Below are 20908 nucleotides of genomic sequence, written 5' to 3'. Positions count from 1 at the left end.
TTGCTTGGGTTGCTAGAAAGCACAGAAGACATCTCCAAATAGAGTTAGCTGGAAGTCAGCACTGACAATACTAAGCAAGAGCTATTGAGCAACTGTGGAGCTTAGTCTAATAAGTCCTCCATTGCTTATCTCTGAGGCACACCCTAGAACGGCCTGTTACTTTGCCAGGGTGCTAAAAAAATCAACAGATACTTTGCATTACTTCTACAGGGGGTTCAAGCTAAATATCTTCAGTACCTGCAGTGCCAGGAAATCAAGCTGACTCGGCGTGAACTTACTCCTACGGAGGCATTTGTATGCACTGTGCAGAAAAATCCTAACTGATGGAACTAATTGTCCCAGAACAATAAATGTAAGTGCACAACACTGTACCGTGTTTCCGCAGTGCACTAGGGCAATCAAGTCTCCCATAACCCAGAGGGCTGAGGAATGAACTAAAAAACTCTTTGAGTAGCTCTGCAGGAACTACTTTTGATCTGGGTAGGCTTCGTAGCAGCCACATCCCATTCAGCCTGGCTTCATGTCTCGGGGCTGTATGTTATTCCCAGTTGATTCTATCTGCAGAATTTCCCCCTATTACCCAGAATATCCCAACGTTTTCTACCAAAGAAAAAGACAGAATTCTATCGATAGTAAGGTCACTGCCACCCATTCTTCCTAGCAAGGATTTAAGTAGAGGCAACTGTCTTACACACAAGCATCAACTATACATAATCTAGAAGGTGGTACTGTTCGGTTACTCTTAATGCCAGTTTTTGCCACAGGACAGCATGGATCATATGACAGCATGTAAAGCTCTGTGTGCTGACTCCTGACTGACAAGGAGAGTTCTCATTTTTTTGCAATATCGGCCCTACATTCTACATGAGGAACACTGAGTAAATCACAGTCTACCATCAGGAATTATAACCTCTGATCTTCTAACGTACTGGACCCTCAGCAGGCCCAGTTCAGTCTATTCAGAACTAGCTTCAAAGGGTCTCTACCAAGAGCCTATTCTTTAAGTACCTTCGAGACCCAGCGTTGCTTTGTGCCCTACAAACTTGGAACACAGGCAAACTTTTTGCTACATGTCATTACCATCTGCTTCAAAGATAACAGCGAGGTGGGAACTGTCTCTTAATTACAAATTCATTTATGATGCCAGGAACTCTGCATGAATAATATTCCAGTATCTGAAGCTGTACCTGTAGCTAATTAGCTACAATAAATATTTAAAACATACTAGGAACCTACATGAATACTGGGAATAAACAATTGAGGCAAAAAACCTACTTTGGTTACTTTAAGCAATAATAATAAAGCCTATCATTCAGAACATTGTGACACACAAAATCAGGTTCTGCTATGATGATTTATGCCTCTACTCAACTGATAAGAAATTGAAGACGCATCTATGCAAATTAACACCTACTCAAGAAACAGACTACCAACTAAGTTCATAAAATGAATTTTCAAGCATGGAATATTTCTACTGACCTAACTGAAGTTAATGATAGTATGATTTTACCACAGATTTGCCAGTTTTTATGCTGTGTCTTCTCAGTGTATATTTCTTCAGCTTGCTATATCCGTTTCAGAATTAATTTCAGTTTTGAGATTTGGGGATGTATAGTCATTACTTACTCTTAACCACAATTTTAATTAATTTTGTTCATGAAGTCCCAGCCATCAACACTTGCGAAATGCAGCTAGCTTGCAGCAGATTCTGTTCTTACCCATTTGTTTTTACGCATGTTCTATTACCCTTTTTCTTCCTTATGGTCCACGATACAATTTAGGCCTTTTACTGTTACAAATCTGTCCTGTTCTTGTTGATCTTACTCATGAAACTCTTAGACTTCAAATAATTTGAAGACTGGGGAAAAAAATAAGGTGAAAATGTAGCTACTAATCTTTTACACAGTAGGACATATCCTACCGTAAGTCTCAGATAAAGTCCTAACCTACTAGATAATCTTGCTGTCTAAACACAGGGGAAAAACAGCTTTTGCTGTAAGACTTAAGGCCCGTAACAGACAAACTCATACTGCCTGCAGGACAGCCTGACAAATCAACAAAGGCTTTGAGTCTTTATACAGATTACACACAGTACGGTAGTACCCTGTTCTTCAGAAAAATACACCCTTTTTTTGTCAGCAACACCTCTGTCTTCATTTAAACATGTTCTTAAGAAGTTCTGTACTAATTATTTCTGTACCTAGTGAACACCTGGTGAACTTAGAATAGCTATGAGTAAAGCTGGGAGCAGGGAAAGGGGAAATCAGAACAACAACTTCAAATCTATATTGGAGTTTTTTCTATTAGAAGAAAAGGGTTATGCAAAGCTAATTTTCCTTTTGATTAAACACATCTTTATTCAAAGATACATATATTATACACATCTAGGGTATACAAGGAATATTTCCACAACAGTGCCAAAATTACTTTCTTATGGTTACTGGCATAGAGTCATAAAATTTCAACATGAAACAATAAGAAAACTCACAGGTGAGGAACTGTGACCTGGAAGGGGGTTGGGATTTTTTAGATTGGAGTACTAACTCTGAATTTTTGTGGGGTCTACAGCAATGCAAACCTCTCTAGTTTCCATATGAGTACAATTAATACTCTCCATTTTAACTTTTGAAATCGCCAAAGATCTGCTTAAACATCAGAGAGCCATTGTACACATATTGTAACTGTTAAGAGTAGACAAGTCAAGAAAAACCAATTAGCTCCTGCTACTTAGTAAATCACATAAATTCTCACAAAGTTTCCTGCTGTTTTTTTTTTTCCCTTCACATGCCAAAAATCATAATGCATCATGATAGCCTTAAAAGATTTCTGGCACTATTTTCTACAGTCTTTTTATCCTAGAAATACGAACACATTAATCTGCAAGTTTAGTGCTAGTGACACAAGAGATATCCCCATCACTTTTAACAGAATTTTGAGTACTTACCTTCCCACAGAACAAAGTGCTTTACATGTGTAACTTGGTTTTCTGCTCAAGTTTTCAAGGTCATAAAGTACAATAACACCATCTGATCCACCGGATAACATGCTGAAATTGTTAATAAAGCACACAAGTTACAGTACTCATGATCTCAATGTAACTGAGTGTTCATCAAGCAAATAAATCCAGAGTACCAAAATACAGTGAAGTACACACATACACTTTTACCAACTAAAGTATATACTTACTATCTTCCCTCAACAGGCTCAATATCAAGGGTGTTGATACCACTCCCATGTATTCTTTCCACATCTCTATCTTTATTTAATTCCAAACTTAGAACCCTTAAAACAACAACAAAAATGAAAAACAGATATTAACAACAAGAACAACAGAATTGTAGAATGATACTATGTAGCTCTCAACAGCTAAACCCATGGCTTTGCGCTTCCTGAATGCATTTAATCCATCCACATTATTTTTTGCAAAACTAGACTTTTAGACACGATATAAGGCTGGAAGTAAGTCCCGTGAAGTTGGCAAAGAAAAACGTTTTATTCTTTATGTTGGTTGGAAGGTTAGGAGAGAAATAGATATGTAAAATAGGCTCAAAGAAATAGCAAAACTGCATTTGGGGTCAACATACGAAACAAAAAACAGAATGCAATTTGAAAACACTGAGCAAAAGAAACATTAAGCAGCAGATGTTTCTTTCACAACAAATACTAGTGACTTTGAAGCCTTCCAGCCTTCCAAGCTTCATCCTGCTTGGAACTACGGACACCTAGTGGACAGATTCATTTAGTTTAACAAATTACAGTATTTCCTCTAAGGAAACAACGTCTGTGTGTTACATTTTCTGTAGCATTAAATAAAAACTATGCTATCCGCACGATCAAGCTTCCAACACAGACTTTTCTGAGCGGCAATTAGTATCTTGTACTACTTATTAGTAGCCTGTATCTTTAAATGTGGTAATACCACATATTCAAAAAAAGAAACAGATTCTGCTTCCTTAAACCATACTACCTGATATGAAATTAGCCTTACCAGATGATCAGAACTTCCTACAGCAATATTTTGCCAAAAACACTAGCAGCAAAAACGTAACTAAGCAGATAACTGAAAAGCTGTAAGGCAGAGTGCCCCTCCCCCACCATCTTCAGCTTGAGTGGCAAAAATCTTGATGTGAGAAGATCAGGCTGCTACAGGCAGACCCCCAGCAGTATGTCTGTAGGCACGGTTCAAAAGCAGCAAGTCTACAAGATACCTAACTTCAAACTTCTGAGCTGATGACTGAATTTTAATCAAGCAATAAATCCCCCTCAGGAAGTGTTTCAAAACATCTGACTTTAAAATGCAGTTATAAATACCATGAAGACTATAGACTACTTCTTTTTAAAGTCGAAATTAAAATGTTTAGGAAGGGACGTGTTAGATAGACAGCTGTCTAAGCAATGTAAATTCTGCCCACCTTGTTTCCGTTCTTAACACTGAAAGCTACAGGAGTGCTGAGGGCACAGAAAGGGTGTAACTGTGTTGTCAAAACGCACACAGAAAGGACCTTCCTGAGCTGTCAAAACTCATGTAAATTTTAAACAGATTCTTTTTAGAATGGTACAGCCCCAGAAGCTGTAAATCGCCAACACAAATCCTGCCTGCTGATGGAGCTGTGTTAGCGACTGAACTAAGATTGGCTTTATTGGCTTTATCTCGAACTACATCTGCAAAACTGATCCTTTGACAATGAATATTATCAAATTACAACCTTTAGCAGGAATATTAATAGGCCTCTCTACGCAGCCACCACTTCCCACAGAAGCTGCTGGGAAGTTAACAAAACCCCCACATCTGGTTCTTCTGCAACCCGCCAACCGGCCAAGCTCGGAAAGAGGGAGGGCGAACCGACGCGGGCACACAAGCGCCACGCAGATCTTGTTTCTTCACACAGCAGAGCACAGCGCACAGCCGCACGCAAATGGAGAAAAACAGCGAAACCGCTAAGGTGGGGAGGGCAGCGGTACCCAAGCACGGTTCATTGCCCTGCGCCTACTCAGCCTACCGACACACCGCCATTCGGCCCGCCCCGGGGCTGCTAACCCACAAAAAACCACCCCACGGCGGACTGGGCGACAGGGGCGGCAGACAGGCGGCAGCCTCGGCCGGCGCGCCCAGGCCGGCCCGGGGGCTCCCGGCGCCCCCGCAGCACACAGCGGGGCGGCGGCAGGGCAGAGCTCGGCCCTGGGAGCGGCAGCGAGAGCGACCCCGGGCCCTACCTCAGGCCGGCCCAGCCGGGGCCAGGTGAGGGCTCCGCGGCAGGGCGGGGCCCGAGGCGGCCACTCCGGGGCTTCCCCGCGCAGCGCAGCGCAGCCCCGCCCCGGTCCCGGCTCCCCACCGCTCCCCGCTACCTCCGGGTGGACTCGGCCCGGCGCAGCCGCACTGGATCCTCGATCCCGGCCTGACGAGCCGAAATGAACCCCAACATGGCGGGACGGCGAAGCAACCCTGCGCCGCGCCGCCATCTTGGGCCAGGCGTGCCCGGGATTGGCTCGCGGAAGGCGGGCCTCCACCAGTGGCGAGAGGCTTTGCTGGCATGCCAGCCGCCGATGGGCGGGGCCGGGCGGCGGCGTCTGTGGCGCGAGGCGGGATGAGCCGGGCTCGGCAGGCGCTGCGCGCCCTGCGCGCGCGGCTGTTCGGTCCCGGGAAGGAGCTGGTGGGCACCGACCAGTTCGGCAACAAGTACTACCGGGTGCCCCGGCACCAGAGCCGCGCAGGTAGGCGCGGGGGGGCGGGGCCCGGGGGTGCGCCCCGGGGCGAGCGGCAGCGGAGGGACGGGAGGGATGCACCGAGGGTGGGCCCGCCCCGCCCGGCTCGGAGAACGCGTTCCGCCTCTCGCCGTGCGGGGAGCGACCCGAAGCCAGCCGCCAAACGGCGCGGGAGCGCAGGCCTCGCCCCGTGGTGGTCCGCAGCGAGGAAACCGGCTCGTCCTGGCGCTTCGGAGCACTCCCGAGTGTGTTTTTAGATGAGTTCCTGCCCGTGTGCGCGCTGCGCTCCTGAGGAGAAATAGCCCGGGTGCTGTTATAGGCTGTCCTCGCGTCATTCTCCGCAGATGTCGTGCTTGCGGCGCGGAGCTGCGTGTGGTTTGCTGAAGGCAGCTTCCCTGAAGGTGCCCAAGTGCACACGCTGTAATGTTTCACCGTCCTTTCTCCTCCCCCCGCACACGCGTCTGTATCTGCTTGCTGTGCTCCCTGTGTTTTGTATGACCGCGTCAGCCGGAGCACCCCCAGGCTGTGGAGACTTTATAGTTCCTGTTCTTCAAAGTAGGAGGAGAAACAGAAAGCCTGAGGCTGTACGGTCACTTAAGTCAGTACCCTTCCTAAAAGGAAAGGAGGGAAGGGGTCCACACCTTCCCTTCAGAAACATCCGCTGCCTTCTGGAGTTACTTTGTCTTCAGAGCAGTTCCTTTTGACCTGTTTTGCTGCACCACTTCATGAACAACTAGCAGGGATTTAAGGCCGGTCTGCTCGAACAAGTGTCTGGGAAGGTGATGTGGACACCCTTTGGTCAGCGGCATGTTTTTCCTCTGGGTTAATATGACAGTGTAACACTTCTAGGCTTTCTGTGTCCTGCTCTCAGCTTTTGGTCTTCTCACTGTTGGGATTCGTGGTGACTGTGAGGGACGTACAAAAGGCTGTGTCTTCTAGCGTACAGGAAGCAGTAAAAACTACAGTCGAATTTCTTGTATGTGATTATTGCAGTGTCAGTCCTTATTTGCCAGTAAAAATGACTTGTTTTATCACCAATACCAATACTGGCAATCTTTTTCATAGAATCATAGAGTGGTTTGGGTTGGAAGGGAGCTTAAAGATCATCTCATTCTAGCCTCCCTGCCATGGGCAGGGACACCTTCCACCAGACCAGGGTGCTCAAAGCCCCATCCAACCTGGCCTTGAATGCTGCTGGGGAGGGGGCATCCACAGCTTCTCTGGGCAGCCTGTGCCAGTGCCTCACCAACCCCACAGTAAAGAATTTCTCCCTTATATCTAATCTAAATCTACCCTCTTCTAGTTTAGAGCCATTACCCCTTGTCCTATCACTACATGCGCTTGTAAAAAGTCCCTCTCCAGCTTTCCTGCAGGCCCTCTTCAGGTATGGGAAGGCTGCTATGAATTTATGCTGGCATGCCTTTCACAGTGAAAGCCCTCTGCTGAAACTTTTAAGACTGATCTCTGTATTTGGAACATAATTACACAGTAGCTGTAGTGTCAGTAATAGGGCAGGGAAGGTTGGGATATAGCTGTTACATTCAGCAGGTACTCAGTGTGTGTTGAACTGAAACTGAAATAGTTGTATCTAAGAACACATTGTTGTAGCCTTTATGTTTCCCAGGTTTTCTTCAGATGAACTGTGGGAATACTGAGTGTAATACTTCAGATGTGAAGTTGTGCTGATTTTGCTTTGAGCAGGGAGGGATGGCTTTCAAATGCTCTGCAGTTGCAACTCTGGTTGATGGTAGTGAGAACAGCACTTTTATAAATCTTAAGGCTCTTACACATGAATTATGGTTTAGTGATACAGATGACACAATGCGGGTCTAATGAATTATCAGTACTCCTCTGTTATTAGATTTTCCTCTCTTTCTGCCACTTGTCTTACTTTCTTGGTCTTGATCTGTTGAAAGTTCTGCACCACCGGCTTGTGCTGATGCAGTGTTTTACTGCCACCAAAAGGGAGAGATCTCTTCCCTCTTATTTTCTTTCTCACTACTGCTAACTTTTCACTATCATTTATTTGACTTTCCTACAGAAAACTGTAATAGAAAAATGGCTTGAAATTACTCAATGAAGAGTAAATTGTAAGCTAGAACTGGCACAGGAGTGAGAATGAAGAGGTTGAACTGTAAGATAGCAAGAAGTTGTATAAGATATCTTGAAATAGAATCAAGAGCTAGAACTTTTACAGAGTCTCTTCTACTTCCTAACCATATTCATCTCAGTTTTCCTCTCTTTCTAGTGGTTTGCTATTAAGCTTTTTATTTCCTCCGATATGGCCCAGTCAAATGCATATTATCTGGAAAAAATCATGTATTTTAAAAAGATATGAAAGGGCAGAATAAGAAAAAAATATCTGACAGAGGACTGATGTTTTATTCACTCTTCCCATGCTTCTCTTCAGTCTGTGGAATGAAAGTAAGGGGTGGGTAATTATAAGTTTGCTTTACGAACTGAAATTTGAGATACTAAAGCATATTACCACAGCTTCCATAAATGTGGTCATTCACAGTCAGTTAATTCTCCCTTACTGTCTTTTTAGGTGACTAGAGAACAGAAGAGTGCATATGAAAAATACTGCTACCAGAATTCTGTGTGAAAATACTACTTTTGAAAATTCTGTTTTCTGTTTAGTTTACTGACGTATATGTGACACTGTGTGCTAGCTGTTGCTTTAGATGATCTAAATAAACCTGAGCCCCTCAGCATAGCAGAATGAAAGAGCTCTGAATGAAGTAAGCAAGACTTCCCCACAGGAAAAAGAAATTGATGGTGAAACTTTTTCATGAAAGAGTTCAGACTTTCCTTTTTGTTCTGTTGATTTGTGCTGTGTTATATTGATTGATGGAACTCACTGTTACAGTCAGACAGACTTGACCAGGAGATGTGGGGTGTAACAGTCATTAAAGAAGGAGGCAAATAGGTAGAATGAGAACAGCTTAGTTCAGGAAAACAGTCTCCAGTAAATTCAGGAAACAAGAGAGAGCCTGTGAGTGTCTAAACAGAAGAAGTGAAAAGGTGTGTAGGACAGTTCATACTTGTACCTCCTCGAACTGTTAAAAGCACAAATACAAATTACCCTAATGGGGATGAAGGCTAAGAAATATAGCAATAAAATAACCTGGCTAAATCATGAGGTTTTAGGGACCTCAAAAGAAAAAAACCCTCCATGAATCAGGTTAACTGGCCCGGGTTCTAGAAAAATAGAGGAACAAATAGTAACTCATAAGTATATTACAAGATAGTGAGTGAAAACTGATGTGAAGTTATTGGTTTGACAAGACAGATGCTTATCAAATTTGTTTTCTCAGTCGACAATATTTTGATGTTTTTTAGATCTTTCTGTGTGCAAAATTTAAGACTGTGGATTATGAATTTGCTATGTCGGTGCATAGCAGGTTGGAAACTGTTCTTGGAGTAGTCAGAAATGTTACCTGTCAGCTGGAGGGGAGTATTTAGAGGGATCTACCAGCTGTCTGTTGATGTCCAGAACTACTCAAAGTTTTTATTAGTGATATGGGTGAAGAACAAGAATATACTAAATTCACAGGCCAAACTGTGCAGGAGAAAACTGTGAGTAGCTGTGAGTATCTTATGGCAGGTCAACTGTTGTACTATTTGACTAGGGTATCAGATGAGATCAGGCCTTGCTTATTTCTAAACAAAGAGAGTACAATTCAGTGGTTAAAGGGTTTTGAGAACATGCATCTACATAACCGAATGCATTTTCTGTAGTACAGCGTGTATTGTATTAGTAGTTACAAATTTTATTTCTGTTAAACTAGATACCAATTTTCTCCCTCCGTTTCCACCTTACAGACTGTTACCAGCTTGCAAAACAGACTTCTTCATGAGTGTTATTATTCTTTTAAGAAATAGTATTCCATGAACCTGGCCAGCCTCTTGTGGCAGTCCCTTGTGACTTTGGGTTACTTGGGTGGGAGAGAGTCTATATCCGCTCGATTTCTCCACCCCCTGGTGACTCGTTTCCACTGTAACTTGTGCTTTTACTTCTGTGGATGGCGATCCTTGTGGTGTCAGCAGAGCAATGATGCCAGGTTTGTTCCAGAGCAGGAAAGTATGCCAGTCCTCCTTCAGGTTTGTATTATCTTGTGGCTGAGGATAAGTCAGTTCATTCTATTGCTGCCAGTCCACTTGCTGGGGAAATGATTTGTCCGGGGCTCGGCTGGGATAGGGTTAATTTTCACAGGAAGCTGGTTGGGCTGACCCAAACCAGACAGTCAAATGGGATATTTGATACTATGTGACGCCATGCTTGGTGTTTAAGTGGGGAGCTGACTGTAACATGGTGATTTTGCTACTTGAGAGCAAGCTGAGCATCGGATGGTGAGAACATTGTGTGCTGTATATTCTTTTTATCAGTATTATTGTTATTTTCTTCTCCCTTGCCATTCCGTTAAACTGTTTTTATCTCAACCGACGAGTTTTGCTTTTTCCTACTGATTCTGCCCCCCATCCCACCAGGGATGGGGGAGGAGTGAGAGAATGACCGCATGGTTCTTTATTGCCAACTGTGGCTAAACCACGACAGTCCCTTTTGGCACCCAATGTGGAGCATGAGACGACGGCAATTTTGTATTAGGCATGCTATAGCTATAGTAGTTATTAAGTGGCAAGCTCCTGGGTGGGTCACGGCACTGGTTGGCTGCACTGCTTATCTCTTTGTTTTGCTGGGCTTGGGAACATGTTAATACAAATAATGGCTTTGTGCTTTGCCCTGGCATTGACATCCTTGCTGTACTGCGGGAGCTATCCTGTGGAGAGGCTGAGGGAATATATCTCCCTCTCCCTATCCGGGATTTGTGTGGATGGTTTTATTATGCAGGCTCCTGAGGTCCTTGCTCACCTTTACGTGAGCGGTTTAATACTACTAATTAATACTTCTGGCATATTATGAGTTTTGTGGAAAATGGTCCCATCCTGGTGTAAGAGAAAACAGCTTTTGGGTGAGGTGATACTGAAATGTGCCCTGGAGTGGCCAGCCCCTGGGTGGTAGGGTGTGTGGAAGGATTTGGGCAGGTTCCTGGGATGGTTATCACCTCCCATAGCCTGGAATTTTACAGCTGAACAGGCAAACAACCCTGTCAAACTGACATGCCACATGATAGAAGGGTGACTTGCTCACCCTAATGAGAACCAGCAGCTTCCAGTGTTGTACTGGGGCCTGGCCTATGCCTGTCAAGCCACAGTTCAGTACTCTGAGGACTGTGGCTGAGGCAGGGACCCAAACTGCACCTGAGGACAATATGGTTGAGGTAGGGACCCAGACAACAACAACTATAACAATTGACCCAGTTTGACCCAGTAGTGAAAAGGAAACAGTGGGAGAACAACGGGTCCTCATCGTTGATTAGTAAGAGAGGAGGGAGAAAGGGAAAAATTTAATCAAGAAGCTGGCCTTTTGAGAAGGGAATTGGAGGAAGAATTGAGAGAGCTCAAACAGGAAGCAGAAACTATCTGGTCTGTGACCTTATCAGAACTTTGACACATGTGAAAAGATTACAGCTGCCAGCCAGGTGAGCAGATTGCTGCCTGGCTGTTCTGATACTGGGATAACAGTATCGACAATCAACAGCTGGAAGGTAAAGAAGCCCAACAGCTGAGATCCCTTGCTAGAAAACACGAAATTCAGAGAGGACTTGGCAAAGAAGCTGCAATTTGCTGTCTCTGGAATCACAGAATCACAGAATGGTAGGGGTTGGAAGGGACCTCTGTGGGTCACCCAGTCCAACCCTCCTGCCGAAGCAGGGTCACCTACAGCAGGCTGCAGAGGACCTTGTCCAGGCGGGTCTTGAATATCTCCAGAGAAGGAGACTCCACAACCTCCCTGGGCAGCCTGTTCCAGGGCTCCGTCACCCTCAGAGGGAAGTTGTTCTTCCTCATGTTCAGAGGGAACTTCCTGTGCTTCAGTTTGTGCCCATTGCCCCTTGTCCTGTCGCTGGGCGCTACTGAAAAGAGCTTGGCCCCATCCTCCTGACACCTACCCTTCAGATATTTATAAGCATTTAGTAGGTCCCCTCGCAGCCTTCTCTTTTTCAGGCTGAACAAGCCCAGCTCCCTCAGCCTTTCCTCGTAGCAGAGATGTTCCAGTCCCCTCATCATCCTTGTAGCCCTCCGCTGGACTCTCTCCAGGAGACGGACAGGTACCCATTCAAGGAAGATGTTCTGAATTCCCCAGGAAGGTTGACTACCACAGATGAAGGCATCCAGTAGCTGAGAGAATTAGTGGTGCTGGAAGTTATCTACAATGATCTTGATGATGATGAGGTCTCCAAAGAGCCAGAGGATGTCCTGTGCACATGGGTCATGTGGAGGCAGGTGATTCAAGGTGCCCCAGCGTCATACTGTAACAGCTTGGCAGCAATGTATTGCCTGGATATGGATGCATCAGCTGTGGCAAGAGTGTCTTCTTGGCTTTGAGGAAAATCTCTGTACCTCCTCATCCCTATGGGACAGCATCTTGGGTGTCACACTTGTCCTAAGAAATCGGTCCTCTCCTGTGCTGATCAGAGGCAAAGGGAGCCCCAAGCACATGTCATGTTGCACGCTCTGGTTCTTCCTGCATGACCAGGGGGAGGACACGAGGAAGTGGGATGGTGAACACACCTTTAAGCTGGAAGCCCATGTACGTGAACTGAGAGGGGAGGCGGTTGTTAAGAAGGGGCAACCCAAGAAGGCTGTCAGCATAGTTGCTGTTGAGACACAAGAAGTCGATCAGCAATCTCCCAGACACAGAAGATCTGAGATCACCTCCCTTGATCTTGATGAGGGGACTTCTGGTCTGGCACTGCAAGAGTCAGACAGTGAATACTCTGACCAGGAACAAGAATAGAGGGTCCCAGCCTTCGGCCGGGAGGAGGAAAGGGGTGACCGGGTACACTGGACTGTGTGGATTTGATGGTCTGGCTCATCAGACCCTCACAGTATAAGGCTTTGGTAGGCACAGGTGCACAGTGTACACGGGTGCCAGCAGGGTGTAGGGGCACAGAACCCATCCGGATCTCTGGAGTGACAGGGGGATGCTGGGAATTGCCTGTACTGGAGGCTCTGGTGAGCTTGACGGGGGACAAGTGGGAGAAGCACCCCATTGTGACCACCCAGAAGCCCCTTGTATCCTTGGCATCACTTGCCTCAGGAGAGGGTACTTCAGGGACCCGAAGGGGTACTGATGGGCTTTTGGTGTAGCCACTGTGAACACAGAGAAGATCGAACAACTATGTACCCTGCTTGGCCTCTTGGAAGATCCCTTCATTGTGGGATTGCTGTGGGTTAAAGAATAGCAGGTGCCAACTGCTGCCAGGATGGTGCACCGGCAGCAATATCGCACAAACCGAGACTCCTTCGCCCCAATTCGTGAGTTGATTCGTCAGCTGGAGAGCCAAGGAGTCATCAGCAAGACTCACTGAGCATTTAATAGCCACATACGGCCTTCACATTGCCTTGACACCTAATATCATGTTTATTTCTTAAATGTTTTAAAAGTGAGGATTTATTCTTTAAAAAAGGCAAGTTGTGCACACAGAAACTTCTTTGAGATCTGAATCAACAAGTGGTAAACAGAGGCAGCACAGGATTCACTACAAAACTACGCTTGCTTTGAATCACATCACTACTGTAGACATAGTCTCATGTATATCCTAAAATCTGAGACGTGCAGGTGAAACTGAGACCACCATTACCTGTTTGTAGTCACAGGAAAGTTGTTTTGCATTCCTGATTTTGTCTGTGAATAATTAGGTTGTTAGAAGAAGGGCTAGCAACTGGAGTGTTTTTCGTTGTGGTGTAGGGAATCATTGCAGAGGTTTAAACGATGGTATCAGCTGTCAGCAACATGCAAAGATGCTGATTTTAAAAGGTATTTTGTCGAATTTTAAAGAGGTCTCATGAGTAATGGCAAAAAGATACGAGCTTGCAAAGGTATTTTAGTTCTGCTGGGTGAATGTAGAAAGGAGTGGCAGTTTGGAGGGGAAGGGAAGGAAAATGTAAAACTGAGCTGTTTGGTTGCATTAATTCTCTTGACAAAGTGAACACTGAAACATTGAAAGTCCCTGGATTGTCAGAATAGATTGTAAGAATAAGAAGTTAGTAGATTCAGTGAAGAAAGTAATTGCTAGAAATAGAGAAGGATTTAAGAATTTAAGTGTCAAGACAGAGGGAAAGACCCTGAAAAAGGAACCGCTCTGCCCACAGGAATATAAAAGAATTCAGAATTAGTTACTTTTCTGAAAATACAAACCTTCAGCCAGGGTGGGACTGAAGATACATTGTGTGATGTTTATCAGAGACTTCTATTTTCAAGTGGGAAGAAACTGTCGTCTCCAAAGTGCTTCAGCACTATGGTGAGGCAGACTCATTTGGAAGAAAGGATGACTCTGTACTTAATAACATTCTGCAAGTGCTATTTTTTACAAGATTACCTTAAAGTGATTGCAGTGATTAAATAGTACGACTGCACTGTGGTTGTCATGAGAGGTCATCCAGCATAACTCGTTAACTGTGAGATGACTCTTCAGTTGCCAGTCCTGAAACTGGATGGGATAGATGATGGGAATAGACAGCTGGGTAGCGTTGCAGAGAATTCTAAGGAATATTGGTGAACATAAAAAAAAAAAAAAAAGTTTTGCAAGCTAGTTTTTCAACTGTTGGTGGAAAGCTAATAAACTGATTTTAGTGCTACATGTTTAAGATACTAAGGCAACACAGAATTTGAATTTTGATTAAGGAGCATGAAACCAAATTTTATGACTGAATTATTTCAGATATGTAAATAAGGGTATTGAGAAAGTGGTTTTTTTCATAGGTGGAGTTTTTATCCACATACATACACTGGCATTCGGTAATAGCTGGCAGGTACAGACAGGTTTGTCCAGCTGGTGGCAACGTTGTTTCGGAAACAGTGCAGTCCATACTGTCAGCTTGCTGAATATTGCTCTCGGGTGAGGCTACGTAACGGAGAAACCTAGCTGTAAAATAATTGTGTGTATATCTGTTTGTACAGAAATAAAGCTTGCATTGCAGACGGCCAGCTTCTAGGACAGTAATTCTGGAATGACAAAACAGCTTTTCGGTCTGGGTGATGCATTATGCAGCAAAGCAATTACACTGAGAGGAGCTCACTGCAGATCGTAAAAGCATTAATATATGAAAAACAGCATTTGGGTGCAGTGATATGTTTTTCCTTCAGCTGCGAGAAGTGAACTGACAACAGGCCTGGTATGTTAATCTTGCTGACTTGAAAACCAGGAGTAGCAATAAGTAGTCATCTGGACAGGCAGTAACTTGCATGTTGTCTGCTAATGGCCAGGTTTGATTTTCAGCGTGTGTATTGATAGTAAACTGAGATGCTCATCTTATTGAATTTTGGCTGCCAGTCTTAAGTCTTATATGCTGTACATATGTGAAGTATTGTGGTTTTGGTTTGAGAACCTATTTTGATTCTTTCAGTAGAGGTGTGTGTGGAGGTGTGACAATTTGCGGGTTTTTTGATGTCTGTTTGATGGCCAAAAATCAGATAGTGAAAAATATGTATTTTTAATTTCCTTGTGTTAATAGCTTTCTTTTTACTGTATACAGAGAAAGGAACAGTAAAGTGGTGAACAGATACGTGTTGTTAATAGCTGGAAAAATCTTACTTGATTTTGTTAATCCTGCTGACTTAAACAACTGCTACCTGCAGGGTTCAGAATAGCAACCTTTTTGGTAGTTGTTACGAACATTTCATTAGACATGTCTTTACTAAGAGTTAAAATAACTGTAGGGTACCTATGCTGTCATGCTGAAGTTGCTTGCACTCTGTTTTCCTGTATGTATATTAAGAAGTGACGTGACTCACCACTACACCATTCCATTGTAAGTTAGTGAAGGTGAGACTGTTGTGGATTCCTGGTGGCTGTCACAGAAATAGAGCTGCTGAAACTGTCAGCAGTCTTGCCCATATTTTGTCCTTGGAACATCATCACCAGAACTATGAGCGCTGCAAACGTGATCATTATATTTATCAGGATTGTCAGCATATTTTCATACCCGCTTTATGGCTACGTTCTATGACTTTTAATTTCATTATCCTGAAATACAAGGAGAATTCGATTTATTTTTCTGGTTCAAAAGGAGGGGAAAAAAATCAGTGATTAATATATGTAAGAACGAATCACCTACTCCTATGAAGCTTTAGGATTTATACTGGAAAACCAAACAACAGAATTACTATATAAAAGAGACTTGAAGTGTGCCTGTGACTGCTACAGGAAACATTTTCTAATAAGTCTGTATAATTAATTTCAGCTCATTATATGAATTTGGATTAGCAGTATTATAAATAATGCCCAAGTGCTTTGTTAATCGTGATTGTCATATGAAAGTTTTCAATGTCCACGTTTACTGGTACCTTCTTTAGTATATCTTTTTAGAAATTATTTGTTTCTGTAAAATAAGACTAGAAAGAAAATTAAAGCATTTAAATAAAAGTGGAGGGGTTACATTTTTATTTTAAAAAATAAGATAGAAGTGTAAAGAGCTGAACAAAAGAGTGCAGCTGAGAAACCCTGGTAAAAGAGGTTAAATAGAAGGAGCTGAGGAAGGTTGGCATGCTACCCTGTGGGCCACTGTAACCTTTTCAGTTTCTCTTGAAGAACGGAGAAGGTGGTGAGGAATTAGGTTTGACTTCTTCTTTGTATAATAAGTTTTTTATGTTCTTTATAGATCTTTAAAATACCAAAAAAAGTTTGTGCCAGAAGAGGCTTGGTAGTTTTAAGGTCAGATTTACAGAGATAATAACTGCTTTGCTTTGAGGAGAGGGAAGAATCAGTTTTGTGCTCTGCCTCTGGGTATGGGAGTTGCATGGAAAGGAGGAGCACTTAAAAATGAGCGTGACAGGTTGAGGATATGGAAATGGTGAAATAGGAAGGTAAAATCTTAGTTTCTAGGTATCCACTATTTGTGGCCATGTGCATGTGAAACACAAGGTGTTATCATTTCACCCTTCTTGAAGTGAAGTACTAATTTGACTGGCCTTCTCTGTCTAGATGATCTGGAGGCACCATCAAGGGGAACTGCAATCAGTATGAAATTTGCTTCTGATCAGAAGAGGCCGAAGAAAGGATGCATTCTGGCAGACTTCTGCAGGCAGTAGTCAGTGCTGTAGGAATTGAAATTGTTACAAGCATTGGAACTAATGAAGCATGTGGACTAGTTGATGTTTGTACCTGTGAGAGGGGGATATTGAACTCAGGGATGAGGAAAAGTTTGTCCACAGAACTGCAACCAGAAAGGTAGAATGTAAAGTGTGTTGGGTTTGGGTGGCAAGGTGTTGGTGGCTGTGAGAAGATGCCAGAAGCTTCCCCCATATGATGCAGAGACAATGCCAGCCAGCTCCAAGACGGACCCACTGCTGGCTAAGGCTGAGCCCATCAGTGATGGTGGTAGTGCCTCTGGGATAACATATGTAAGAAGGGGAAAAAAAACCCCTGTGAAACAGAAGCCAGAAGAGAGGAGTGAGAATATGTGACAGAAACAACTCTGCAGACACCAAGGTCAGTGAAGAAGGAGGTGGAGGAGGTGCTCCAGGTGCTGGAGCAGAGATTCCCCTGTAGCCTGTGAAGCAGGCTGTGACCCTGCAGCCCATGGAGGACCCCATGCTGGAGCAGGTGGAGGAACCCAAAGGAGGATGTCATCCTGTGGAGAGCCCATGCTGGAGCAGGCTCCTGGTAGGACCTGAGGCCCATGGAGAGAGGAGCCCATGCTGGAGGAGGTTTGTTGGCAGGACTTGTGACCCTGTTGGGGACCCACGCTGGAGCAGTCTGTCCCTGAAGGACTGCACCCCGTGGAAGGGACCCACACTGGAGCAGTTCATGGACAACTGTCTTCTGTGGGAGGGACCCCACGCTGGAGCAGGGGCAGAGTGTGAGGAGGAAGGAGCAGCAGAGACAGTGTGCAATGAACTGACTGCAGCCCCCATTCCCCGTCCTCCTGTGCTGCTCAGAGAGAGGAAGTAGGGGAAATCAGGAGTGAAGTTGAGCCCAGGAAGAAGGGAGGGAATTGAGAAGGTGTTTTACCACTTGGTTTTATTTCTCGTTACCCTACTCTGATTTGATTGGCGATAAACTAATTTTCCCAAGTCAGGTTTTGCCCATGACGGTAACTGATGACCGATCTCTCCCTGTCCTTATCTTAACCCAGGAGCCTTTCGTTCTGTTGTCTCTCCCCTGTCCAGTTGAGGAGGGGAGTGATAAAGCAACTTTGCTGGGCATCTGGCATCCAGCCAGGGTCAACCCACCACAGGAAGATATATAGCACAATGCAGCGGGATGACCACTGCAATGCCCAAGGAGTACCCTCAAGATACTAGCCACAGCAGAGTTTAATCTGGCAGAACTAATGTCCTTCAAAGGGGGTCACTTCCAGTCACTGATATCCAGTGAGAAAGTGAAAATGAATGTCCGGGACAGTGGCATCACAGCCATAAATGTTATTGTTGTTAGAGAGAATGGGGGAGCATCATTATAGAAGAGTCCATTGCTTGCAAGTTATCAGTATCTGTACAGGGGTGTTGTTTGGAATCATATTGGAAGAAAATGCCTGTTTGGCAAATAGTTGCTTATACATCTAGTAGGTTGTCTGCATTGGCTGGAGTTTTGTTTTAGTCTTGCTGCAGAACTTCCTGTAATGCAGAGTTTACAAACACCATAGTTTTCCAAGCAACTTAGACTTCCCACACCATTAATAATAACTATATATTCCCGTAAGTCATTTCTTTGTGTCATTTTAAGAAGAAGACAAAAAGTTCCAGTATGTAAATTGAGGCTTTTCTTCCAGTGCTGTAGAGTAATTGTTTCTTTTCTGCTGGGGAATCTTAAATTAAGGTGAACTAACAAGGCATCTTAGAATGGCAGAATACTACCAGTGTTTCCCAGACTCACAATCCTGCCCCCTCCTTTTTCAAGCCTTGTCTGTATACAGTATTCATATTTTTTCTCTTTTATGCTTGGTGTGTAGCAGTGACTCATTAATACGGTCAAGAATGCTCAAATTTAACGGTTGTAACAGGAAGATACTATGTAGTGAAAAAATGAATATAAATTAATTGAGCTCAGTTGCTCCTTTATATTTTGTTGAATAGAAAATTAAATGTATCTCCCACCCGCATTTGGTCAGAAATATGTATCATGTTGTGCTGTCTGAATCAGGATGCACCACCCCAAAGGCTGTTGGCAGCCAAGGTGAGGTTCTGCCTGAAGCAGGGGAGGAATTCATTCAGGAGCATAGTTCATATTTGATGAGTATAAAGGTTAATCACATAAGTTGATAATGAAATTTACTACTGCACTTTTCAGTGAGCTGAATTGTTGGTATTGTTTCTCTGAATGTATGGAGCAGAAGAGAAGAACTGAACATCTTTTTAATTCAGCATCATCAGTACAATAAATTGGCTTTCAGAGAAGACTTCCTTTTGTAGCCTGCTGGCTACTTCTGCAGGCTAGGTGATTAGGAATTGAGCAGGGGCGGAAATAAAGTTCCCAGTCATACAGAGTGTCAGAAATCTGTGCCTTCCAGTAGGATTGAACACGGTTATCTCAAGCAGATGCATCCAGCAACAAGGTACTAAAGCAACACTTGTTTTGCTCCTTTGACAAAACTGATCACAAAACATTTAATTTTTTTTTTAATAAATAGCAAGAAATTTGGAAGGCACAGCTTACAGTAGCAGTGTGTGTGGAGAAAAACGTGTAATTTAAAAAGGCTTTGCGATTTGTAAGAGCTTCAAGGATAGATGTTGAAGATAGGCCACATTTGTTGTAGTCCTTGTGAACGTGTCATGCCATGGTTCTGTTTGCTTGGTCTCTGGATCACTACTTCATTTTAGGTTGTCTTGTATCAGGTGTTTTGTCATTGGGGGTCCTGTGCTCTTACTCAAGGTGGTCCTTGCTACTACTTTTTGAGACAAGTACAGGGGCAGGGCACAGTGAGTCCAGTGTTAGCTTAGGTTGTTTGTATCTAGCAGCTTTTCTGGTTCATTCTGTGTTGAAAGAAATGAGCAAAAAAAATAAATTTAGTGACAAAGCGATTCATGCTATATGAGAGCTGTGAAGGGTTCAGGCCAAGCAAGAGAAGACTCAGAGTTGCTTATTACCCGGACACTGTCCAAAGATTGTGTCAAAATTATGGGTGAAAAAAATGTTACGGTTGTCTGTTTAGCTCTCAAATCTTGCCTACTTCTACTGGAGAAGTGGTGACTTTTTCTAATACACTAGCTAGAAATTGAGATGTTGAATGCTGATTGGTATAGCCATGACAATATTGAAACAACTAAATATTATTTTAAATTTCAGATGAACTGATCTTCTAGAAGCTTTAAAAAAGTTTGTCCCTCTCTAATTGTGGGACTATGACTCTTTCGGTTAGTGATATGACTATCATAAGCACATGTAACATATCTTTTTCTATTTTTAGTCTGTCAAGAGATGTTAGTTTGCAAATGATGACTTGATTATGGCCAGACATGTCTGTTATGCTCTTTTACTACATCAGACTTTTAAAAAACAGACTTTGAGTTTTTTTCCTCAAGAAATGAGAATAAACTGGTTCTGTTGAAGTCAATGACAGAATGTCTGTTGTCTTCCAGAATTTCACCTCTTTTGACCATTCTTGCAAAATACCTACTGAGAGAGTTCTGTATGTGAATGTCTATTAAAAATAATTTATATGGTACATGTTGGAGTTGAAACTGGTTTAAAAACACAAGCTGCATATACTTGATCTAAGCAATATGCTGACAGCACTGGACTCTAAAATTGCCAAAAAAAGAAGACTGTTCATGGTTCCATTTTGTGCAAAACTACTTCGCTATAGTAAAATTAACGTCCAGGTTTATTTCCATCATAAAGTAAATATCTGAGCTGAGAGTTAGTAGAAGCTAGTATTTTTGTCAAAAAAAGGCAGAGCAGTCATTTTCCTTCATCTGACTGCTCATGTCTACCTTCTAGTGCTGGCCTTTCCTTTCCCTCTTTCTCATAAGAAGTGTTTGTGCAGCCTTATGATGGGTCTGTTATCTGTCTAACCTAGTGCACTTCCTTTTTTCAGCAAGAGTAGTTACCTGGTGTGCTTCATGGCACAAGCTGTGTAAGGGAGAAGAAGCACTGAGGGATAAGAACAAGGCAGGTCTGCTACGTTCAGTGGCTCTTCT

The 20908-nt window shown here is 43.5% G+C and overlaps 2 protein-coding genes across 4 annotated transcripts in view; one reads left to right on the top strand and one right to left on the bottom strand.

Moving 5' to 3' along the window:
- The window catches only part of ERCC8 (ERCC excision repair 8, CSA ubiquitin ligase complex subunit), a 29683-nt gene extending 24216 nt beyond the window's left edge, over positions 1–5467 (bottom strand). The window contains exons 1-3 of one of the 3 annotated variants that reach the window (XM_075411216.1): positions 5347–5467; positions 3187–3282; positions 2945–3046 (exon numbers count right to left, since the gene is read on the bottom strand). In XM_075411216.1, the coding sequence (XP_075267331.1) occupies positions 2945–3046; positions 3187–3282; positions 5347–5423 (275 nt within the window). In that variant the 5' untranslated portion in view covers positions 5424–5467. The other 2 variants (XM_075411217.1, XM_075411218.1) reach the window with 2 other exon arrangements.
- An 84-nt stretch (positions 5468–5551) lies between these two features.
- NDUFAF2 (NADH:ubiquinone oxidoreductase complex assembly factor 2) overlaps positions 5552–20908 on the top strand; it is a 69127-nt gene continuing 53770 nt past the window's right edge. Inside the window, exon 1 of the mRNA XM_075411231.1 lies at positions 5552–5712. Coding sequence (XP_075267346.1) covers positions 5586–5712 — 127 coding nt within the window. The 5' untranslated portion in view covers positions 5552–5585. The remainder of the gene's footprint in view (positions 5713–20908) is intronic.

The sequence above is a fragment of the Opisthocomus hoazin genome, chromosome Z (genome assembly GCF_030867145.1).
Source record: "Opisthocomus hoazin isolate bOpiHoa1 chromosome Z, bOpiHoa1.hap1, whole genome shotgun sequence".
In the NCBI taxonomy this organism is placed as follows: Eukaryota; Metazoa; Chordata; class Aves; order Opisthocomiformes; family Opisthocomidae; genus Opisthocomus; species Opisthocomus hoazin.
This window is presented reverse-complemented; position numbering and strand designations above follow the sequence as displayed.